We start from the raw sequence: 24,460 nt of genomic DNA, 5'->3' as shown, positions 1-24,460 counted from the left end.
GCATCCTCCTCTCCCTTTCTGTCTTAAGAGCTGGGTGAGTGTGTCCTTGTACCGCGTTTTCCAGCAGGCACGTGGGAAGGGAGGATGCAGAGATACCAGTCTCTTCCTCACACCACCAGTGACCTTTTGCTGTATCTCCCAGTTGCATCAGGAGGCTCATACCTTTTCTCCTATAGGCCCATCCTCTCCCTTCTCGCCTTTGTCTCCGTCAAAACCTGGCAGGCCCTGTTCACCCTGAAAGGTAAAAGACAGAAATTAGTGGATTGTGCCTCTCTCCTGGAAGGACCCAGCTCTCAGCCACTGGCTCTGGACCAAAGTGCTGGTTCTCAGTGCTTATCCCAAGCTCAGTGTTGATGCTACCAACAGTGAGGAATGGACAGCTTAAAAAGTAAATAAGAGCCAAACTTACGGGATCTCCTTTACTGCCTTTATAGCCCTGGGATCCAAAAATAGTCATGGGCTCACCCTAGAGAAAGGAAACACAGAGAGATGTAGATACCTGGCGATACATGAACTCATGGGTCCCACTGGATGGAACCGCACTTGTTATGATGGGCAAAACGGTAATTCGCACATCTGCAATGAAGGTAAGCATTTCCCAAACTGTGGTCCATATGCCAGGGAAGGCATATATGCTTAACAGCACAACATTAATTGTTAAGGTTAGTTTGTCCTTAACTAAAAGCTGGATTATGAACGTGCACAGAAGACTACAAGAAGTCCTGAGGTTTGACAGTGATCTCTTGCTCCAAAAAATGTTGGGCCCACTGGCATTATCCTAGTCTAAACATCATGGCTGGAAATGGAGCTGTGCATGGCATGACCCTGAGGTTCAGTTCCTGATCCAAGGCTGTCAGTGGTGGGACAGATTCATATCTGACATGGTGGCTTGGCTCCTTCGTCATTATATGTCACTCAGGATGTCAAGGTTTGCGACTCTTCCCAGGTGTGGGAGCTGGATGCAAGCAGGATGGTGAACTGATCTACTCACGGTGTCCTGATTTATGGACACAGAGTTGGAGCTAAGGAAGGGGAGTGGCACTCAGCGGTAGTTTTTGGAAGGCCAGACTCCCAAACTGTCATCCCAAGAGAGATGGTAGTCACAGGCATGCAGTAACCCCATGGACACATCTGTGACAAGTCTATTTATCAGCTCAGCAGCTGAGGAGGGACATTTTGCTCCTCAGAGAGTGAAGAACCTGCGACAAGGCTATTCCCATGCAAGAAATGGCTCTCCAAAGTGGTTATGCCATTCATAGTTTGGAGGGAGAAGGGTTGAAGCCACCTTCTAATGGGCAACTGTAGCCCATTTGAAAAGGACTCCCTTTACACCAGCTCTCTTCAGTGCTGCAAACATCCCTGTTCAGGGTGACTGTGCTTTGCTGCTGGAGTCTTAACAGCCACACATCCATCAATATTCCCCAAACTTTGACAATCTTTTGCAGTTTATCCAAGCATCACCATCACCATAGAACCCTGATCAAATTCTACCTTAATATACCCTCCTGCTTCCCTGCTCTGGAGGGTCTCTAACAGAGCCGGGACGGGGGTCAATCAATTTTGGGGACAAAAGGGAGAATAAAGATCTTGTAGTTTAATCCAATACATAGCACAGGCCCTGGGATTCATGCGGTTACTCCTGTATTGATCAAGGGAGAGTTAGAAAGAAAGTTAAGCCACAATCATGTGGAACAAACCCAAGCCAATTATTCCTCCCCCTTCCTGTTTTATCTCGCACTCCACCTTATATTTTATTAAGGTATTCTTTGGAAAACGCATTACACATTCCTTCAGCTTGGAAAGTGTTTTGGGGCCTCTTCATGAGGCAGATTAAGAATTGATTCGTCTCTGGAGCAAGTCGCCTTTGAAAGTAGCTTCCTCAGAGACAAATCGGCCTTAATCATTTAATACTGCATGACTCAAAGGCAGAATCGTCATGTAGGTTTTCTAAAACTCATTTTCTAACAAGCCATTTCAGCCAGGAAGGAAGTTAACAAAACACTGGGCAGAAGTTCAGCATTTTCTGTGCATTTTCCAGAAGCGCTCGGGGAGTTATTTTCGCATTACCTGCTATGAGCCAACTCAGGCTTTTTAAGACTGTGCTATGCTTCGGGGTGAGCCGGTTACACCAAAATCAGTGGAAATTTTCTTCCTCCCTTAATTCACAGGAGGTATTTTTGTGCCCCAGCAAATAATTGCCAAAATGACTTTTTTTGTTGTTGTTTTGTAGGATCCTGTCAAAACTATCACACAAGCTCAGCTCGGAGCGGTGTGTCCAGTGCAAGGATGGCATCAACAAAGTAGATTGAAGCCGGTGGAGACCCCCAAGAAGGAGGGGGGCATCTACGTGTTGTCTTCCGCTACCTACATGGGTGTACAATGTAGAGAGGATGGATCCAGGCTCTTCTTGGAGGCGCACAGTGAAAGGACAAGTTGCAACAAGGGGAACTCCTATTAGACAGAAGGAAAAACTTCTTCACGGTGGGGGCAGCCAGATGCCTGAGCAGGGACACAGAGAAGCACACATGAGGCTCTGAGCCTCAAATCCTGAAGATTTCATTGGCAATGGGATCTTGATTCAGGCACATGGATGGCAGCGCGCACACGACCATGGATCGAAGGCAGGATTTAAAGTCCTCTTCCATGAAAGGCATTTGCACCCCATCATCTGTGATCCTTGCTCAGTGCTCCACGCTGGGTGGGCTATGCTCACCCACATGTAATTATATGAATCCTATAAAATCACTAAGACCCCAGATATTTGAAAACACATATAAATATTTTTTTACCAGTTACACCTCTACCTGGTAAGATCACAGACTCATTTAAATAACTGTCCATCTGCTCACTAGTAACTATAAAATCCTGAAAACCTTTTACCCCACCTTCCCCAGAAAGTCACAATCTGGAATGTCCTTACTCTTTCTCCCTTGGGTCCCAGAAGTCCCTGATCACCCTGAACACAGGAAAGAAAAAAAGGCAGTGAGTGATTCCCTTTTTACTCACTCTTCTTGTGTGGCTCAGTCCATTGATTCACATTCCAAGCCACTAAGATCTATCACAGCTGGAAGTCAGTTCCTCTGGGCACTCCGCAAAATTATTAGCTTACCACAAGAGATTGCGTACAACTAGAATTTATTGCATTGATGAAAAAATAAAGACCCGGAGGACTGAAGTGGTTTGCCGGACTCCATGCTCAGCACATCCATGATGTGGAGCTAATGCTGGATTTTGACGTCCCAATGCGATGTAGCATCTCCATGCTGCACGGATGTGCCTACACGACATCTAGGGTGGGAAGGCATCCTATATAATACAGGATTTCCCAACTTTCAACCTCAAATCTGGCATGCTTTACTGAGAGTGTATGAAATATTAGCTGTTCCTGGAAGTTTTTTATAATGGGCATGGGACATGAGGCTGAAGGGCAGGACTCATTCCTGATGGCATCTCATAACCTTCTCCAGTGCTCAACACTGATGTGGTGACAGCCAGAGAAGGGGGAGGCTGCAAGGACCAGGTGGGGACAGGAGAGTAGAGACAGGCTTTAAAACTGCACTTGAACTGCTTCTGAGTGGCAGAGCTGTATGTGGATCCTTCCTCCAGTGTCCCATTGCACACCCCTGACATTTGGGACAAAATCTGCTCTTCTCAGTACTACACTTTCCAAGGGTTGCAAGTGGGATGTAGCAGAAGGAGACTGAGGGGACTCCTGCCCACCGATACAAATGACAGGGTATGTGTTGCCTGGTGGGCAGTCGTTGTCCTGCTGATGCTGCAGGACATCTGCTCATCTGACCCCATTTCTCTAGCCCTACACATTTGGGGATCGACCAGACCACACCAGGGGTCCCTTTCTGTCCAAACTCCCATGTTTCCTTCCAAAAAGAACCAGGCATGCATGAAGACAGCATGCACCCTTATCTCAGCCCAGCCGGGGCTGCTAATGCCACTTCACACTTCCACACACTGATCGAGGTCCCCTCCCAGTCCGCCTCCAGAAGATGCTGGGATTATCCCCACTGTTTTAACTGGGGCATCAGCAGGGTGGGCTGCTGCAGAGAAAGGCTCTCCACAACCGTGCTTTCCTCCACAGGCACTGTGTAGATAAGATGACTGTTGCTTACTCTTTCACCTTTCACACCCGGGAAGCCTTTTAGACCCTGCAAGAACATAAAACAAGATGTGAAGATAAATACCAGTGGGAGAAGGTGTTAGGCAAGAGCAGCCTCCACTTGAAGGCAGAGCTGCCTCCAAGGATGGGCTCCACCATGGAGAAGCTGCTGGTGGGACCTGCACAGGAGCCTCTACTCTCCTTTCCTTCTCCCTGAGAGCAATCTGAGGAGAAGTCAATCACAGTGGTGCAAAGAGAAAATTTAGCCTTAAGCTTCTGCCCACCATTGGGTCTCAGGCACAACTCAGGATTTCTGGGTGAATGTATAAATTTAGCCAACGTCACCCATTTTGCAAGATGTAGTGTGATTTTTGTACCCTTAACATTAATGAGATTCAGCCCCCACCTCTCAGAGAGCATAGGGGAAGGGTTGCTCCTGGAGGGCTCCTCATAGGTGGAGGTGACGGGGATCCCCAGATGTCCCTCGGGGCAGGTCGGAGCCCCTGGAGGCAGAGACAGGATGGGAACCACACCTGGAGAGCTGAAAAGCCATGGTGGTCACCCCAGGTGTAACCCATTTGCAAAACTGGGGACTGGCAACCTTCCATGATTACGCAGAGAGGTGACACCTTCCACCTGCAGAACTGGCAGCTCATCACAGGGGTGGGCATGGACAGGATGGATGAGGAGGAGACGGAGCACAGACATTTCCCAAAGGGCACAAAACCTGGACTTTCCCAGCACATTGTGCCCTGTGCTGCTGCTCTGACCACGGGGACACATCATCTTGCAAGCCCTCATGGTGTAACGGCCAGTCTTGCTGAGAATCAGCCCTTCAGGGATGAGATCCCAGGGCAAAACCTGGTACTGCAACCACCCTTGGCCTTCTGAGGAACTTCACAAAGGCCCATCCTGCTCCTAATAACAGATTCATTCCCTTAGAGATAACAGCCTAATAAATAAAAAGGTGCTTGTCGAAATATCGGCTGTGGTCTTCGTCTCCCCTGACTCAGTCCCCTATCAGTGAAAAGGGAATTTGCAACAGAACAAGACCCTGAAATCCATGCAGGCAAGCAGACCTGACAGAGAGGGAGTGATATTTCAGGAGGACTTCAAAAGCAGCCTGTAGATGAGTCAGCCAAATGGACAAGAGCATGAAGCAATTGTTCTCTGCATGACACCTTATGTCTCACAGCTGCCTACAGGACTTAGAGTCACTCATCCCAACACAACATCGGAATTATGGTTCCCAAAGTCTCTATTTCCCACTGAAAGCATCAACCCATTTTATTTTTTTTCATTGCTCGTGGGGTTTTTGCCAGCCCTGGGCCCACTGTTATCCATGCCGTAAAATCAGCCCTCTGTGCTATTTTAACACTCACCATCGTGCCAGTGGGGCCCCGGACTCCCATGATGCCCTCGTCACCCTGTTAGGATGGAGAGGGGTAGTGATGGCCATCAACAAAGAGAAATGAAACATGCACAGTCCCAACTCTGCAAACCATCCCACTGGGGACAACAGGAATTAAGCATGCAGAAGCCCAGATCCTTGAAGGAGTTGTCCAACCTCTTCACTTATACCTCCATCAGGATTAGGTGCCTTAATGCTCCTATGGATCTGGATGAAAGAGCCTAAAAGGCTTGAGATCACCCACATGTCACTGCAGGTGGACACTGCAGTGTTCAGAGAATAATGCTTCGGTCAGATTGAAGCTTCAAGATTCAGCTTCTCCTCAGTCCCTGAGAGAAATGGGCATTTGTGAGATGATCTGCACCTGATTTAGCATGATATAAATCACTCCAAAAAGGTGTCTCTTCCTTTCTGTTGGTAGAGAGAGGCCCTGGTAGGACTAGCTCAGAAGAAGCCATCTGAGGCTGGATGACTTGGTGCGTCCCTCCTCAGGATGTCCCTCCTCAAGATCTGACAAAGGCACATGCAACAAGGGAGAGAGGTCTGAGATGTTCCGGGGACAGAGTGATTTCTTCCCCCTGATTAGAGGGCTCAGTAGCTTTTCTGCACATTTGTAACTCATTGCTGAACATGATTTCAGCAGGACTCACCACAATAAATAAGGCAGCCAGGAATTCACCTGGAACTCATACCACTGACTTTCAGAAGGAAGAGGCCACCAGTCAACGGCTCAACAGTAACTCATGCCTTTAGAGACCAATGTGAGGCTTACCTTCATGCCCAGCTGTGGTTTCCAGATGCTGTGGACCTTGTTCTGAGCCTCCCTATAAGTGTGCTATTGGCTCCTTACAAACCTTGCTACAAGGGAGAGCTGTGCTGGTGGGTCTATGAAGTCCTTCTATGAGCTCCCTAGGTAGATCCTACAAGACTTACCTGTCTTTAAGATGCCTAGACTTAGGCATCATCCTGCGAGTCCAAATTTAGATCTCTCATATAAAGCCAATGTAATTTCAGATTCTGTGATTCACTCCAGATTTATGCTGGAGTCAGAAGAGCAGAAACATTATTTCATCATTTCCTTCAGATAACGAAGCTTGAGCGAGGTTTACCCCAGACCTTTCACAGCTGTTGACATTCTCATTAAGTGTTTTGTCTCAGGGGCCTCATTGAACGGTTCTGCTGGCAGATGGGGAGTTTGTCTAAATGGATTGCAGCATAAAATCAGTTTATTCGTGGAACAGCCACAGAAGCAGCAAATTGAAACATGGCCTCTGATTACGACTCAAGAGGGTCTCCCTGGGGTCTTTGACAGAAGGAGACCAAAACTTCTCAGCAGCGTGAAGAAAACTGAACGTTGCTGCCCCAAGGATGATGGGGGCTGGTTTCCCTCTGCCAGGACAACAGGAGGGAAGAGAGGAAGGAGGATAAAAAAGCTGGAGGCAGATTTCTGAAGGAACGAGCTTGCAGGTAGCAGCCCCAAAGCATAAAAAACTGAGGCGGTTCCTCACCAGGCTGCTAGGATTAAAACACGCCGTTGTAGGGGTGTAGATATTGCCTTCATTGCTCCCATCTAGCCAGTGAAAGCACATTCAACACAGTGGGGCAGGATTCACTTGGCCATGCAGTTGACCAGGGCAATCTGTAATGCTTGAGGGTATGTAATTATGGAGGGGATGCTAACTGTGACCTGTGGACAGATTCTGGTCAGTGCCAGCTCTGGCTGGGCATAGCAGTGTCCATCACCTCCAAATCTGGCTGGTGAAATATTAAGGAGGGCTCTGAAATCAGCCCTTTAGGCATCTTCTAAGATGGGTGAGTGGGAGGTGATGGTATAAAGCTGCCTCAAAAATAGGGTAGGCTGCAAGAAGCCAAGCCAGGAACATTTATGCAAGGACCTACCCGGGGGCCAGGCAGTCCGCGGGGACCTCTTGGGCCAGCTGCTCCAACGCCGATTTCTCCCTGCAGATCAGAGAATCCCAGAGGTCTCATTTGGAGCAAGGACACCATATCACATGATTGCTGGTTAGTTTGACCATGATTTAAAAGTCACAGAAAGAGTCAGGAGACTCACTTCCATTGACTTTCTGCTGCTGTTTCTGGAGGATGCTCCAGCAACCATGGGGAAGATGGGCATGAAGGTGAAAGAGGGATGAAGTGGCTGGATGGGGTGAGGGATAAGGAGTGAGGGGAGGGCAGTGGGCTGTCCCATTGCCACTCCAGGATCTCAGCTACTTGTGACCTGCCTGGCAGGTTGGCACTGACCTTGTTGCCTTTGGGTCCAGGTGTCCCGGGAATCCCCTGTAGGGCAAGGAAAGCAAAATAGAAGGGAGGACTTTGCTTTGCAAGTCTTCAGTGCTCTCCTGTCCCAGTGCTCCAAGAGGGTGAAAGCACACCCAGCCCAGGTGCCAGGGCCTCAACCTCTCTCGCAGCCATCCCTCTGCTGCTCAAAAGACACAGGGGCAATGTAAAAACTCACCTCTTTTCCTGGGGATCCTGATGGTCCCGCAGGCCCAGGAAATCCATTCCGGCCTCTCTTCCCACGCTCTCCCTTGAAAACAAAATCCTTTAAGGAGGAGAACACCCTGATGGGAAGGGTCCTGCTTTCCCCCATCCAGGCAGAAAGCAGGAGCTGGTGCCCCCAGGTGCTCCCTGCACTGGCAGCAAGCAGGAGGAATAGCCTCCTCGTGTGGACCTCTTGTTGTTGAGGAGAGGGGACTCCAGCTACACCGAGACCCTGCGTTTAGGCACATTGCTGTCCCCCACCCCACCTCCAGCTAAGCCTCCATGTCCCTGCAATGAGACTGACCCATTGCTCCTTCTGTTCCCAGGGGCTAACGACCCCAAAACCCCTCGCTGACATCCCCTTTTCTTCCCAGTCGTCTCATCAAGTCACATCACTAAATTTAAGAGCAGAACAACAGGTTCCCACCTTGCTTGGAGCTCCACTGCTTTTTCTTTTTTTGAACCTGAAGGACATCCCCCTATACCAAATCTTTTGGCCTGTTTTTTCCCCCAACAACATCAGTTGGTCTAATAAATGCTGTTACCTCTCCTTTTGCAACCAGGCTTTGTTCCTGCTTCTCTTCACTAACTACATATAGGCTCAGGGTCAGGAGACCTGGATAGGTGGGGGCTTGACCCACAGTGGACACCCAGCGTAGACAGTCTCAGTAGGGCCATCATTGTTCTCACCTAGAGGTGGCTAACACAACACATGCTGTCCCCTCACTGCACACCACTTACCTTCTGTCCTGGCATCCCGGGCAGACCTGGAGCCCCTCTGTCCCCCTGTGACCCGGGGGTGCCGGCATTGCCGCAAATGCCCTGGATGCCCTGAGCTCCTGGAGGTCCTGGGGCCCCTGGCTCACCCTGTTGTGTGAATCACAAAGAATTTGGATTGTAGGTGGGATTAAGTGCCCCCCTAAAGGTCCTGGAGAAAGCCTGGGGTGTCTTCTTGAATTCACATGACCAATACACAGAATTGGGGACACCCCCTCCAGCCCTGATCCATAAGAGAGGTCCTAGGGCTGAAGAAAGGGCTGTACCATGGCTTGCTAAGCAGGGAGCCCTCACCTGCAGACCTTCAGAGCTCTCCAGTGAATTCAGACCCTGCAGACCTGCAACATCCCAAGGGATCACAGAAATGCAGCGCTGCTGAGACCACAATTCCCTGGATTTTTTTCACAGCCATATTTCACAGCCTGATCTAGTAGTCGAAGATGTCCCTGCTCATTGCAGGGGGGCTGGACCAGATGACCTTTAAAACTCCCTTCCAACCCAAACCATTCTATGATTCTATGATATTTATCCTCTGGACCTCACCTGCTTTGAAATGGCCCTTTGGAGGACACAGAGCACCCCTTCTGTCCCAAACCCATGTGATGGTGTTCCTGCCTTCCCAGGCTGGGTCTGGCTTTGGTGCTTTACCTTTGTAGCCCCAGCCAGTTCTGTGCTCCACACCCAGCAGTGGAAAGCAGGGACTACAAAGAGAAAGACCCAGAAAAAAACAAGTGAGATCCTAGCTAGAAGAGAAGAAAGGCTTACCTTAAATCCAGGTGGCCCAGCCTGACCAACGGGACCTCTGAACCCAGTTCCTGGTTCTCCCTGTGAAGAAAAGAAGGTCAGGAAAAATCAAGATCAATCCTTCCACTGTGGTCCCATCAAAATGAGATCTTCCTTCACGCTGCTCCCTGGACACCCAGCTGAAGTCCCTCAGAGCTGATCCTACATTGAGAGTTCCTAGAGAGCCCTCATTGACCATCACATCTCCTTTAGATGATGGGAAGTCTTAACTGACCTGGAGAGACAAAGCTGCTGAGAGCATTTAAACAGCTTTAGAAAAGAGCGAGCTGAGTTGCAGGAACATTGCTGGAGATGGTACCAGAGGACTCTGGGCGAGATGCTCATCTTCTGACATTACTTTTTTTTTTTTTTTATAAGGTGTCCTGTCTACGTGAGCCATCTGGAGTCCCTCCCTAGTCAACAGAGAGATGCTGGGTCCCCATTGAGTGACGGGTCACACTGAGCCCACATCTCAGAAGGTTACCTGGACATCTTCCCCTGAGTTGGGGAGGTTAGGTATGGCAAAAGGAGGAAGGAGAGCAGGAGACGAGCTCTCACAGCGTAAAAAGAGACACTCCCGACTGTGGTACCAACGCTGTTCTTTACCTTTTGACCATTTTCACCTCTGTCTCCTTTGGTGCCCTATGAAATAAAGAGAGAGTTACCAAGCCTGTGCAAGAGAAGTCATGTGAAGTACCACCTCAGGGCAACCCTGAGAAAGAGCAAAGGTGTCTAGTTGTGCTCATAGCCTATGGCAGCATGGAGCAACTGGCCCCCCTGACCTCCACCTCTTTTCCCCAGAGGAGGTGGGCAGTGGCTGCGTGACCGGGGAAGAGCCAAATGCCCTAACACAGAGCCACACTGAGATGGAGTACTGGATTGACCCAGCAGATTTTAACTTTCCTATGGCAATCTCCAGTGCTGGATTTGGGCCACTTAGCTGGTAACGCTGTCCTGCTCCAGCTGCTGATACCGACTCCACAGCTCACCTTTTCTCCAGGTTCTCCCATCTCCCCAGGCTGCCCCTGCAAGACAAAAACCATCCACCTTCCAGCCACCTCCCCTGCCTCCCTCCCTTCTCATGCCTGTGTCCCCAGGATGCTGCGCCACACAGGTGTTTAAAGGGTAGCCCATGCAAAGTACCCCTTCCCCATCGGGCTGTGCCTTTTAAAAACAGCCGTGCCTTGTCTGCCTTTCTCCTGAATATCTGGGTCCCGCCACCCTGGATCTGCCATTTGGTCTCTATAAGCCTTTGTTGCCAAAAGTGTTCATGAAATGGTGTTCTGTGTGGCCCTCCTTCCATCCCTGTCCTCGTGCCAGGGCTGGCTTTTTCTTGTCTGTCACCTGGTTTAGTTCACTGATCCAGCAGAAAATGAACATCAGGAAAACCCCCTGAATGTTTGCATTTACTCCTGAGCGCAAGGCAGATGCCTGTGAGCATTGCTGGAAGGGAGGGAACAGAAACACGCAGCCAGGTTCAGGGATAAAGGTGGGACTGTGACAATCCCAATTTACATCGGCACAATCTTCCATAAACCCTGAATGTCCTCTCCATCAGCATGTCCCCAGCTGCCTCTCCCTTTCCAGACCCTCTTAGCACCGAGAGCCTTCTCCTGGTCTCAGAGGCTCAGGCCAGAAAAGCGATATCGCTACCTTTTCTCCTTTGTCTCCACGGGCTCCCGGAACTCCCATTTCTCCCTGGAAAACAACAGGCAACATCTTCAATTGCAAACATGCATTGCTACGTTTTCCCTTCCCTCTTTGGACCAGGAGGGTGCTGCCCTTGTTCCGGCATCAGCTTTTGGCAAACCTCTGTGGAGGAACCCCTCATTTCCACCACTTGCATTCCCAAACCAGATCGGGGATGTCCCTGACCCCATCCCTCCTATCCTGTGCAGTGGAAATGTAGAGAGAGAAAACATAAATTAGAGAGTAAGGGCCAGATATGAGCGGTAAGCTGAGGGTCTCCCTGCCCCAGGCTACTGCAGATGTTAAAAGATGCGATGAATTTAAGGGAGATGGGAGAAGTTCACAGAGGAGAGATTAAGGATCCCCAAAACACAAACCTCTTGTTTGGATGAACTGTGAAAGGTTCAAGTCTGGGATCTCTGCTCATTACCAATCAACAAAACCGTTGATTACTACCCCTTGAACCCACCGGCCTGGCCAGTTTTCACCCATGATTCCTCAGCCTCCAAATGAGACTGCTCTGGGAAGATGGATCACTGTCCTGCCTCCCCCCAGCACCGCTGGGTATCTATCTGCATTAAAAGGTGAAACAAAAGCACTGACCTTTTGGCCATGGGAGGGTGGATCTGCTGGCCCACTTTCCTCCTTCTGTAAGGAAAAAAAGCACGTACAGAACAGGGCTGGGATGCAGCGTGATGGGAGAAAGAACCAGCTGCATCTTCACCCCACGCAGCTGCGATAAGAGGAGTACAACATGAATACTGTACCTTAATTCTCCTCGGGTGATGAGCGCCTGGGTATGCCTTGAATTGAAAAAGAAAAGAGGAAAGTGGGAGAGCAGTTGGAGAAACATTTCGCCCCTAAGCCATGGAAAAGACATCTCTGAGCAGCAAGATGTTGGGCAGCTAGTGGAGAGGCTGGAGGCATCTCGTAGGGAAGCCGTGTATTACCAGGGATCGTGAGACCCCCATTGAAGTGCCCCTGACTGGATATAGGGTGGCCTCCAGGCTCCTTCTGATCTGCTCCAGCCTGGACGGGACATCTGAGAGTTGGTTCTGTCCATCGCGTATGGGCTGGCAGGGTCCGTGAACCAAGAAATGCTTCAGTACCAGACTTTTGGCAACAGCACAGATGTCCCACCTTAACCCTCGTGCTTTATGGAGGGCTATGAGAAGAGATGTGTTTTCTCATGGCGTAGACAATCTCAGTTCAGTGCTGCCATTTCTCCTGGGAACGCAGGGTGAGGGTCACTCACCGCTTTCAAAGAAATTCATTCAAACTTAGGGGAAATCTTTTGTTCAGATTTTTTCATCCTTAACTCCGGGAAATAGGTCTTTCTCTCCTAAATTTTGGAAAAATCACCTCTTTGCTCATTCCATTTCAGCATATTGTGTTAAAGTGGGCGATGTAATTGTGTAGGTATGTCAGAGATGTACATGTTTATAAACACACACATATATTTACACATTTAAACACACATGCAAATATCTTCTACACTCTCAGGACACAAAACACCCTTCAGTTCTGCTGCTTTCCCCAATGAACCAGGTTATTATGTTCCCTCACTAATTATGTTTGATTTTCCCCACTTCTGTTTTCTGAGCATCACGTTTCCCTTGCCAGATACAGGAAGAACAATCTGCTCTGCCAAGAAAAACAGCTTCTTCTGCAGCTGTTTCTTGCTTTATTTATTAATATTTATCACTAACCTTTCACGCCCCCCTCTACATTCATCGTGACTTTGCACAAGTGGGCAAGGGGGGTTCCCCTTGCGTCCATGTGTTTGAAGACAACCTTGTATGGGGGTCTTCACTCACCGCAGATCCAGATGGGGATTTCCGAGCTCCTGGGGCACCAGGGGAATGAACCTGTGATGGAGCCAATAAGGAATGGTCACCGCTGCCTCCTGGACTGCGCCGGTGGCTCCGCTCTTGCACGCCGGCCAGCCCGAAGCCACCACGGTGAAACAGGGTCTTTACCATGTGTCTCTCGTGCTTGGCAGATCTCCTGGCTCTCACAGGCCTTGGGAGCGCAGAGCCATCATCCAAATTCACATTTTCCTGCAGGAAAGGAGACAACATCTTGCTGAGCATCTAATATTATATATATAGTAATAATAACATATATATTATTTAGCACTGTGCAATTAATTTACTATTATTTCAAAGAAATAAAAACTACCTAAAACATTGCAACTTTGAACTGCAAATGCCTCCCTGCACCAGCCATGGCTGGGTAACACACTTGCTATGCATTTAATGTACCCAGTATACCTGACTGGAATAACACAACTATTAATGCCTGTTAACGTCTACACATTAACCTGCCACTTGGTGATGTTTGCAGTGCTCATGATTTTGGCCAATATATTTTTAAGGCACACACAGTAAAGCTTGTACAAATAGTTACTGGCCTGGATCACAAATTGTTTGTTCTTTTCCATATTAGCAACAGTAAATTATCTGCTTGCTGCTGTAAAAATTATAATATTCCTAGCTGGTGGGTATCCCAGTGTACAGCAATTATTCTCCAAACCACACAGTGGAAGCACTGCAGTGTAGCTTTGCTGAACATTTTGATAAGAAAGCAAAAAAGCAGTGAACTGATTTATAACAAAAGAGAGCCGGGCACCTCCTTGCACCCAAACCCCAACCCTGAGACCTGCCAGGAGCACATGAAGGAGAGGGAAAAGCCAGGATGGGGTGCAGTTATTTAGCACTATTCCCACATTTTTTGTTGCAGAAACAAAAAGACCTGGATTCATCTAATTTAATTTCACCTAGAAGTATGTGTTGAGACTTTTAGATGGTTAAAGTTAAGGGAAAGTAAATCCTAAATGAAGGACTTCCAAGAAATGCTGGTTAGTCCAGCCCTGGACATTACGCTGTCAGGTTTGCAGGGATGATAGTCCTGTTTTGCTGGATTTTAACTAGCCAGATGATACTTTCACCTAGTGGCTAATGAGCCCAGGAAGCTTCTGACTCACCAAAATACGTAAGAGAGGAAAAAAAAAAATTATTTTGGTCCAATTAAAATTAAAATTCTTTACTGAAACATGGCGAAGAGACAGAAGGAGGAATGAAAGACAGGTCAGTGATGCGGGACAGGCTAGTGTTTTTGTGGGACAGGCTAGAGAAACATCTCCCAGGTTTACACGGGGGTGATCTGGGTGGATCAGATGGCACCATCAGATGAGACCATGTGGACGTTCCCATCCATCCTGCGCTGGGTCACAGCTCATCTGCGTGCAGACCGGCTGTAAAACACCGCTGCTCTTTAGCACGGGTCCACGTTCAATTTGCAGACGTGCGAACAGCGTCACAAGGCAGCGGCGAGGCAAACCCACGGGTTGCCAAGACCTCGCCGAGGTTTTGAAGGCGACCCGTATGCATGCGATCTCATAAAACTGCCATTTACTGGGGTGGTGGGAAATTGCAGGGGGTAATAACGCTCCTTCATTCTGCAATTCCTCTGCAATTTCAGCAGTTTCCTGCTCTGAGAGGTCAGCAAAAAGGCACCTCAAAGGAAAGTAGAGAGGCTGATGCTTTCTAAAGGAATGATTTACTGATGGCAGGTGACAGCGTAAAAAAGAAAGGAAAAGAGAGAAGGAAGAAAAGGAGGAAAGGAACAGATAAAGTTAGGACAGGAAAGAGAAAAATAGAAATAAAAGGGGGAGTAAAAGAATATTGCTGCAAAGAAAGAGGTACAGGAAAGAGAGAAATAGAAAAGACCAACAAGATACCAGGTAGAAAAATAAAGTGCCTATGGGTTTATCCACATGGAGACAACCAGGGGCATTTATCTGAATTAACTCTGAAAATGAGTAAGCTTAACTGCAGGGGATTTGGGAGATGGAGGAGGCAGGAACTGGCCAGTACGGTCCTGCAATGCCAAAGAAGTGGCTCATCCATGGAAAGAGTATCCGGCCACCGCTTCTCGCACGGGCACGTGTACCTGGGCTCATCCTGCCTCTTTATATCAGTTAATTTGCTTCCCCCATTAACTCCTGCCAGCCAGAAATTGCACCTCTGAGATTAAGCTCTTGGGCTATTACAGGCTGCTTCTCTCTAGGGCCCCATGAACCTTTTAACAGGTAAAATTCGTGATTACAGCTGCTGCTGCTGGGATAAAAAAGGGCTCTATTTTGCTCCTTTTGCATCGTCCTCCGCTGAGTTCAGTTCGGCTGCGGGAGCCACCAGGGATGAGAGGATGCAGGAGCTGCAGGGAGAGAGGCGCTGCTCCCGTTTCCCTGCCTTTGGACCACACTTTTCCCTCCTCTTGAGGATAAAAGGGATTTTATGCCAAATGCAACCAAGGAAAACACCTTGGGGTGCAGATCCTATTGTGCTGGGGGGGTTTGAAGTGCCCTAAAAAACTTGTGGCAGCTGTTCCACTTCTACAGGTGCTCCTACCAAAATGGGGATCATGGGACATGAGAGCAGGAAGGGTGGTGCTGTCTGCCCATCTTTCAAACAAATCTTCATTTAATGGGGAATCCTCTGGGCTGGGATTCAGAAAAAGGTGTCCGGCAACACTGAGTTGCAGGATTACACCAATAATTATTGCCAAACGCGTAGGTGCAGCATCTCTGTCAGACGGTAATGATATTGCCCGTGCTAATCTATAGGGCTCTTGAACACCAGCCCCAACGGGGCAAGAGATCACCTCTATAAACCCAACGTGCAAACTTTCCCCCAGCCCCCTGTGCTCTACTCCTGATAACTCGGGCAGCGACAGACGGGGAATCGCTGCCTTGTCCCATCTCCCTCCAGCCTGCTCCTGGGGTTAATCAGCTTGAGCTCTAATTTCCCATTTAAATTATAAGTCTTCTGTTTCCTCCCTCCAGCTCTTCTGCCTTCCACTGCAAGATTAAAGAGCCCTTTAATATTTGGTATCTCCTTCTTGTGAAAGCTCTTCAACGCAGAAATCAAGTCATCTCAGGCACCCTGAGTCTGGCTAAAGAAAGTCTGGTCTTAGGTCTCTCATGATCAATGAGCCTGGAAGCCAGACGGGAATCAGTTCTGTGGCTCTGCTCTGCACTTCCCGTTGGGCTTTAAAAAAAAAGTGGCGTCCCAAATGGGACACAGAAGACTGCTTTTGGTCATAGAATCATAGAATGTCCTGAGTTGGAAGGGACCCACAAGGATCATCGAGTCCAACTCCTGTCCCTGCATAGGACAACCCCAAAATTCACACCATATGGCTGAGGGTGTTGTCCAATTGCTTCTTGAATGTTGTCAGGCTTGGTGCTGTGACTACCTCCTAGGGGAGCCTGTTACAGTGCTCCACCACCCTTTGGGTGAAGAACCTTCTCCTAATGTCCAACCTAAACCGCCCCTGCCATATCTTCCTGCTGTTCCCTTGGGTCCTATCATTGGTCGTCAGGGAGAAGAGATCAGCACCTGCCCCTGGTCCTCGGGATGCAGGGATTAAATTAATTGCTTACACCCCTGATTACTCAGGACAGTTCTCCTTTCTGCCCAAATGTCACATTTGGCATGGCCACACTGTCCCTTTTCCTTCCCGGTATCACGACCATGGTGTCTGGGCACGTGGATGGATTTAGCTCCCAGACACCAAACAAATATAGGGGGTCACTCCTGCTTCATTGAAGAAGAAGTTGCTGTGTCTGTGGTGGGTCTGATTTACTAAATGATTCCACGTGGGGCATGCGTGAAGCCTGGAGGAATCTGCTCATAAAGAGCATCCAGCATGGCTAAATTCCACAGTTTCAAACGGAGCCACAGATTCGGGACCTCCCCAATTTCATGGTCTCTGGGTGCGGGTCCATAGGGACTGAGCTCTACTTGCTTTCAAGAGTGGAGCACCAAAAAGCTCCCACCTCATCCAGGGTCCTGCAGCCCAATCCCACAAGAAATGAGGGGATTTGGGCTCCATCCTCTGTGCTTCCAGGTCTCTCTCTAGTTTAACCATGCTCAGATGAGGGAAACAGAACATCCAGGAGGAGAAACAAAGCTGATGGATGCTCGTGGCACAGGCCACCGTGTCCGCAGCTGCAGCTTACACACGTACACGCGTGTGCGGGGCGTGCGTGTGTTTGTGCCGGGAGCCCTCTCGTGGTTGCTGCAACAAAGATTGTTCCAGCTTCGTGACACAGTGTGATGTTCATTTGCAGAGCCAGCCAGCAGACGGCTGAAGCGATGGGAGCAGAAGCAAGTGTTCAGCAGATTACTCAAATCAGAGCGAGATTTCCTCCAACAGGGTCTCCCCACTTTGAGCTACCCCTCCCATTGCTATTCCTAGAAATATCCTTGCTAATACTGTTCCTAGCAGTAACTGTGCCTGTGGCTGCAAGCAAACATCCAAGGGATTTTTTTTTTGTTTCACTTTTTAAGGCTGTGGGCATCCTGTCTCAGAGTATTTTCAAAAAGAGCATCACACAGGAGCACATTAGTATACAAAGGTGTGAAAACAGCCCTGGATGAATGCATTTGCCCTCTCTCCATCATCAATGTCACTCAATGCGTGGTGTTGGGGTAGGGTCTCCCAGTTGGGCTGGACTGTGCACTTGTGGTTACGATGATGTTGAAACTGGAGGGTGCTGGGTTTGGTACATGGCAGTAGAGCATGGTTTGCGCTTTCAGGAGAAAATGCATGCCCAGGTGAGTAGAAAAAAAAAAAAAAGAAAAAAAGAGTGAAATGGGCTGTTAGGTCTCAGACAACCACACTGCAGCAACACCACAACTTATTGCCGATCAGCTGAGATGTGATAACTGCTGCTACCAGTCTGGATGCACCCTCCAACTTTGCTGAAAATGATATAACGTGTCTTAGAGGCTATGTACACATGCACTTGTAAAGCAGCTCTAGCTCCTGGCTATGGAAGAAACCTCTCTCCTTGCTACTGTCTCTCAGCTGAGGTGCAGTAACAAACCACTTCAACTTTTTAAGAGGCAAATGTCTTGCAGACCTTGAAGGAAGAGGTAAGGTGAATGACCCTGCATCATGTTCCCTCTGGGACAGCCATCTTGGCTGAGCTGACCTGCAAAGGCTTGTTAAATTACAATTTGCTCTTGTTTGTGAGGCCTTAAAAAGGAGAAAGTCCCCAAATTCCTGCTCAGACCCTAAAATCTTCCTCAAGGGAGTCAAACTCTGCAGCCCTGCACTGGGTTCAGGAGAGTGCATACCAGGGTCTAAAAGACTAACGCTGGGCAGGGAAACCTGAGGGTCTGTGGACTATTCTGAGATATCTGTGAAAAGTAAGAAGAAAAAGGATATATCTTGTCAGGGAGCATATCTTAAATTCACTGTCTGGGGTCTGCACTGTCCCTGGAGTATTACAAGGCTGATCCATCAACCGTTCAATCAACCAAGCCCAAAAGATAGGACGGATGCTGAACAAGAGATTGTAATTTTTCTTTCAATAAAGTGGGTAATTAAACACCTAAACAATTTGCCAAGGGCTCTGGGGAGTTCCCACTTCCCTGCCTGTATGCAGAGGAGAAGGTTGGCCATCAGCTTCCTGCCCAGGTCCAGTGTCCAAGCAGTGGTGTCCCCTGGGCATGTGGGGAGGGCTGTCCCAGGACTCAGAGCACTAGGTGAAAGATGTGCATCCCAGTCCCTTCCAGTCTATCACTTATCTCCATACTGGTCTACTGCTCAGCACTGCTGGGGAAGACGTACATGGCTGGTGTCCTGCTGTGGTTGTCCTTCCACCCTCTCCTCCAAGGACTCGAGAAGCTCCATGGACTGGTTTCCTTGCAGATCATCTTCTGGGTGTGGTGGGGGTACAGCCAAGCTCTGCAGAGGGTGGGAGGTGAGAAACAACGTGGTCTTACTAATTACCAGAGCGGAAGATGGAAAGAAAGACCCTTTCCTGGGCTCTGACATTGATTCATGCAGACATTCTTACCCTTTCTCTAACTTAGCTCTTCACTTCAGTAAAATAGGGGCAAAACTCACAGAATTGCAAGGATTTGTCCAATCAAGCTTTGAGAAATGTAACCACTTTGCATCTATTAAATCAGCACAGATGGAAAAGTAATTAAAAGTCACTGAACAGGCATTTACGTACACTGCTGAGAGAAGTGTTTGTCTCTCTGGAGTCTCTCTCCTTCCTTCTTTCCTCAGATGTTTCCTCCAAGTACTCAGGAGGGTTTCCCAGGGGCTGGTACTCAGAACCACCAGCAGATGGACCCTGTGGAGACCAAAGGAAGTTACTGCTTTTTCTAAATCAAGGCATCATCCACAATACACTGCTTTAGCAACACTGCCATTTATTTAATGGCATGCTCAGAGACAGCAGGACAAGGCTGGAGAGCCAAGACCTCTCTTGCACCTTACTTGGGAAGTGCCAACGAGGATGGGCTGGGGCAGACTGCAAGGATCCCTGGTGGGTTGGAAGGCTGCTTTGACCCCTTTGCTTCCAGCTCTCGGGTTGAAGTCTTGCCTAGACAGGCTGGCCCAGATGAGCAGAGACGTCCCCAACCCTTTCTGCCAGATTGGGTTGGGCTCCCAAAGTCCAACAAAGACAGTTTTGGTGTCTCTGTACCCCAAATCCCAGCATTGCTGGCTTGAGGGTTGCTTGTACAGATCCAGTTTGGGTCTCTTGGTGCAAACACACCTGCTGGTGAACATTTCATCCCCTTTCAAGCCCCTAAAATCCTATCATCCAGGTTCCAATGATCCAGAAAAGCAACGTCTCACCTGAGATCACAGCAAGCTGAGAGGGGATGAGCCTGTCTCACTCTAAGTGCCTGAGCAACTGGGTCATTAGTGAACCAACCACAGAGGAAGATAAAATCATCAGGAGTTGGCTCCAAACACCCCCACAGCTCTTGTGCTCCAGTGAGAGACAACATTTCCTACCAGTGACCAAGAAGGGTTTATGGAGAGTGAGTCACTTCTTGGCTGTCATAAAAAGAGGACTAGAAAAGCCCCACCGCAGCTGCAGGCACTATTTCCTGGACTATGTCTTATCAGGACTGTCTAGTACGGGCAAATTAAGATCTGTGACACCTCCAGCAGCTGAGAGGTGACCTGGATACAGCCCTCCGATGTTATTCCTGGAGATGCACTGTACCACATTGGAATTTGGGTCCAGCATGGAGATGAAGCCTTAACATTGCTAATAAATTCCTAATTCCCATACCACAAACTATCTATTACTTGCAATTGCAAAGGATGCAGGTGACTAGACTATCTCTAGCAATTAGCCTGGTTACTCAAGCAAATGAGAGCTGTGGAGTCATGGCAGGGACTCCTCTCTTGCGCAATCTCAATCCAGTCTGACAGCAGGATTGGATCCATCCCTGCCGGGCCAGGAGAGGCGCACTGAGATTACAGCCTCCAGTAAAGAGAAGTTGCAAGGCGAGTTCAACAGATAACCAGCATGACCCAACCTGTGCTGGTTTTTTTCTGAGAAGTCAAGAAGGAGCTGTGGTTGGATGGAGAGGAAGGGAGGATGAGGATCAGCAGGAGGCATCACTGAAGCATGGACTGGGAGCTCACAGGAAGCTGGTACACATCGGATGTGCAATCTCTTAATATTATTGCTGCAGCAGACCAGATGGACAGGAACACAGATCTACATAACTGCATTTCATCAGCTCTGCTGTTTATTTTCACCTTAGGGAGTCCTCCAGACATTGGCACACTAAACTGAGCCTCCATCTCCAGGCTCTGTGCTTCTTCTGTCACCTCGGTGCTCACCAGGGCATCATGAGAATTATCAAACACCGGAGAATCCTGCAATATATATATAAAAAAAAAAGAGTCAGTGTGGCTTCCAGGAACGACACAGGCAAGGAGCTGGATCCTGATAGGTTATTTCTGCCCACTGCCCCATCTCTCCAGCATTCGCTGTCCCACTTGGTGGTCTTCCCAAACCAGAATGGAGCGAGTAGCCAGCAATTCCCTGCTGGCCACCTCCAAGCCTTCCTTCCAGGCTAGTCCTGCATCCCTGACATCCCTCTTTCTTTTGAGGCTGCCCTCGTGACTGCTTCTCATGCTTTCAGCTGCTTTGCTCTCCTTGCACACCCACCACCCCAGCAACCCCCAGCCCTCAAAGGGCACAAGGAGGCTGATGGCTTTGGAGGATGGCTTCTAGCTACCAACATCAACAACAAGGGTTGACTGATTCTTTTATTTCCACTGAAAAAAAAAAGAGTGCTTTGTAATCCCATCAGCTTAAGCTGAAGATCCAAGATCCTGGTGTGAGCCATTAGCCTCTTCCAGCTTAACTGTTTCTTACAGTGGCTGCAAGTCATCACAACCTGCTTGATGACAGAGGTGACCCTGAAGCCTTCAATGATTCATTTCTTTCTCATTTCCTTCGAGGTCTGTCTGCCCCCTGAGGATGACAGATGACAATACTCACGCCATACTTGGTGGCATGCAGAGGTGCCTGCTTTCTCCTGGAGGTCTTGCTTGTCCTGGAGCCACCCAGCTGCTGCACCAGCCCATCCAGCCCATCCCGCAGGAGCGCGTTGGAGAGGTCCTTCAGCAGTGCCAGCTGCAACCGGTGGAGACCATTAAGGCAGCAGCCCAGTGCCACCCTCCTGTTCCTGACACACAACAGCGCAAGTGCAGCCACCCTGAAACAACACCCGATGCGTTTCCAGTGGGGCTCACAGGGCACCTGGTGAAGCAATGGGCTCCGACAGCCAATGGCTGATTTAAACACAGGTGTCTACGGTTTGGGCATCTAGGAGACGATTGATGGTGCTTACGTGGTGGCTCTCCCCATCCTAAATAAAATCCCTACATTTGACCAGATCAGTCAGTCCCTCACTTCCCTCGGTGATATCTCCAGAGCTTACAGAAAGGAGCTGAAGGTAACAAGCACAACTATAAGTACCTGCCTGGTAGATACTAAAAGCTGAGCCTCATCACACTTCCTGAGCTTGATGGCAATCTTAAGAGTGGAGAGGGAGGCCACCAGTCTAGCACTGCTGTATTGCATGGTGATTATTCACTATTATTTGTGTTATGAGCTCAGGGACAACCCAAACTGGACTTTGCACTAAGCAGGACACACAGTGTGGCCAGAGCACTGAGAGGGCTGTGCGGGTCTCCTCTCGCTGGCTGTGCAGACCCAGTGCTGAAGTACAAGCCAACCCAGGTGGTAGCACCAAGCTCTGAACAGGTATTTGCCATGTCTCAATGCCACATGGGCCTCAAAGCCACCATCCACCCCATAACACAGCAGCAGAAAAGCCATCCAAGAAGCATTTAAATATATATGGTAAGCTCTAAAAGGAAATGTAATAACCCTGCTTTCTTGTGAGTGCCAGTGCTGGACCTGGGGGAGCACACGTAGTCTCCAGAAGGCCAGAGGAAATAGATGAAAAAGCTTAATTACAACCACCTTGTCAGAAGGAAGGTCAAAGCATTACCTACCTTGATACCATTTGCTTCAAAAAGCCTCTCCAGATCCTGCAAGAGGAAAGAAGGGTCAGAACTTCTCTTTCCTCCAGCCCAGGAAGCTGGTCCTGCGGGTGGTGGTGGCTAAGCCTGGGGGCACACACTGGGTCCCCTCTGCCGTCCCAACCCCAGGCAGAGAGGGAGGTGTTTCCAACATTAATATGCTCTATACTTTTTATTTTGTTTACCTTCATTTCCACTCCTTTGCCTGGTGGACCGGGTTCTCCCTTCAAATGAACAAGAACAACGCATTAATTAAGTCATTATCCCCATGAGTAGCAAGAAGAGGAGCTCTGAGGAGGTGCAAGAGTCACATATCTGGCCCTTACTCTGTTACCAGCCCTCACAGTGATCCCAGACAAATCCCCGTCGTCTCAGAGAGAGGGACTGAATCCAATCCTGCTCAATGGGCTCCTTCACTCCTCCATTGGACACAGCTGCTGGCTGCAGTTCATAGGGCAGGCCTGGACCAGAGCCAGACACGAGCATCATCAAAGTGGGGTTTGGACCAGAGCTTTGCACCATCCCCTTCTGCATTTCTTGGCAATGCACAACATGTAAAGAAGCAAAGGTTTTTGAGGCCCCCTCAATGCCACCGATGCTGTCACTGCTGTGGCAGCTGTGCAGAGGTAGCAGAAAGAGGGAGGATGGCCAAGGTGCCCCCATGGCTGGCAGTCCATTCTGGAGGTGGCTGTGGTCCCGGTGGCCCTCTGTACTGCCACATGCAGCCTGGGTCAAATATCTCCAATGGGTTGGGCTCCCAACAGCAAGTCCCATGGACGGGCTGTCTGCCTCTTCTTGCCCAGCATGGGGTGGCTCTCCAGGTGTGTGATCCTGGGCCACCGTTGCAGATGAAACAATGGAAGAGCTGCAATGGCTTGGGAAGTCCAGTGGTGGGGTGAGGAGGCTGACCTGCCTCTCTGATGGGCTTCATTTCACTGAAATCTGGTTTCTGTATCGACAGATTCCGGTGGAATGAAGGGCGCCAGGAAGGCCCTGATGGTGCTGCATCTCCATGCCAAGGTGTGCCAGGGTGAAGGAGCCACATTGTGGAGGTGCACTAGCTGAACTGGGTACATCTGAGGCACAGCCCATGCATGTCACCTGGATGAGTCCTTGCCTTTGCAAAGACCTGGATCTTGTGCCGATCAGGAGATCCACCTGTACTCACTGATGCTGCTTTCTGCGGCATTCTCCTCTCCATTAAGTGAAGGAGTTGGTCCTACCTCTAAAAATCTCTGGATGTGTGTGGTATCAGAACCCTTTTCTCCTTCCATCACTTTCTGATGTGCTCTTCAACTTGCAGGGGGAAAAGAAAGGACGGAAACAGCCCTGAACATTTTAGAAATTCATCCCATCTGGCTCCTGAACGTCTTCCTGCTTAAATGTCATGTGTCTGCTTAATCAAGTTGTAGGACTACAGCATCACTGTGACCAGAAGTTTATGAGCCCAGCTCAGAAACTCTGCTTTGAAAACCCAGTCTTTTGGGGGGTCAGAAGAGATCTGAGATGGGTGCTCTTCCCCCCGGCCAGCCCAACACAATGGCACCAACACAAAGATGTCTTCATGTATTGGGGACATACCTTTGGGCCTGGAGGACCTCTTTCACCTTTCAAGCCATCCTTTCCACGATCCCCCTGTAAGCCAGCAGCAACATGTTAGTTCTTTATCCCCTCTAAAATTCCCAGTGGAGATGCTGGTTTCATCATGCATTGTGGTATTTCTCACACACTGGCCCCAGACCAACATCATCTCTTCCACATGGACCAACGAGCATTTTCTTGTAACTATCTCATTG

General features: G+C 49.1%; 1 protein-coding gene across 1 annotated transcript in view; it reads right to left on the bottom strand.

Annotated features, from left to right (window-relative positions):
- Positions 1-24,460, bottom strand: part of LOC309589755 (uncharacterized protein) — a gene marked incomplete at both ends in the record, with an annotated part of 100,974 nt that overhangs the window by 26,030 nt on the left and 50,484 nt on the right. Inside the window, 24 exons of the mRNA XM_082310235.1 lie at positions 163-234; positions 410-466; positions 2,921-2,956; positions 4,128-4,163; positions 5,497-5,541; positions 7,425-7,484; positions 7,788-7,823; positions 8,002-8,073; positions 8,769-8,894; positions 9,570-9,629; positions 10,194-10,229; positions 10,577-10,612; positions 11,241-11,285; positions 11,880-11,924; positions 12,044-12,079; positions 13,094-13,144; positions 13,256-13,336; positions 18,921-19,037; positions 19,312-19,434; positions 20,865-20,984; positions 21,616-21,750; positions 22,638-22,673; positions 22,850-22,888; positions 24,246-24,299. Of these exons, the coding sequence (XP_082166361.1) occupies positions 163-234; positions 410-466; positions 2,921-2,956; positions 4,128-4,163; positions 5,497-5,541; positions 7,425-7,484; positions 7,788-7,823; positions 8,002-8,073; positions 8,769-8,894; positions 9,570-9,629; positions 10,194-10,229; positions 10,577-10,612; positions 11,241-11,285; positions 11,880-11,924; positions 12,044-12,079; positions 13,094-13,144; positions 13,256-13,336; positions 18,921-19,037; positions 19,312-19,434; positions 20,865-20,984; positions 21,616-21,750; positions 22,638-22,673; positions 22,850-22,888; positions 24,246-24,299 (1,554 nt within the window). The remainder of the gene's footprint in view (positions 1-162; positions 235-409; positions 467-2,920; positions 2,957-4,127; positions 4,164-5,496; positions 5,542-7,424; positions 7,485-7,787; positions 7,824-8,001; positions 8,074-8,768; positions 8,895-9,569; positions 9,630-10,193; positions 10,230-10,576; positions 10,613-11,240; positions 11,286-11,879; positions 11,925-12,043; positions 12,080-13,093; positions 13,145-13,255; positions 13,337-18,920; positions 19,038-19,311; positions 19,435-20,864; positions 20,985-21,615; positions 21,751-22,637; positions 22,674-22,849; positions 22,889-24,245; positions 24,300-24,460) is intronic.

Source organism: Platalea leucorodia (assembly GCF_965183815.1).
Source record: "Platalea leucorodia genome assembly, chromosome: 4".
NCBI lineage: Eukaryota > Metazoa > Chordata > Aves > Pelecaniformes > Threskiornithidae > Platalea > Platalea leucorodia.
This window is presented reverse-complemented; position numbering and strand designations above follow the sequence as displayed.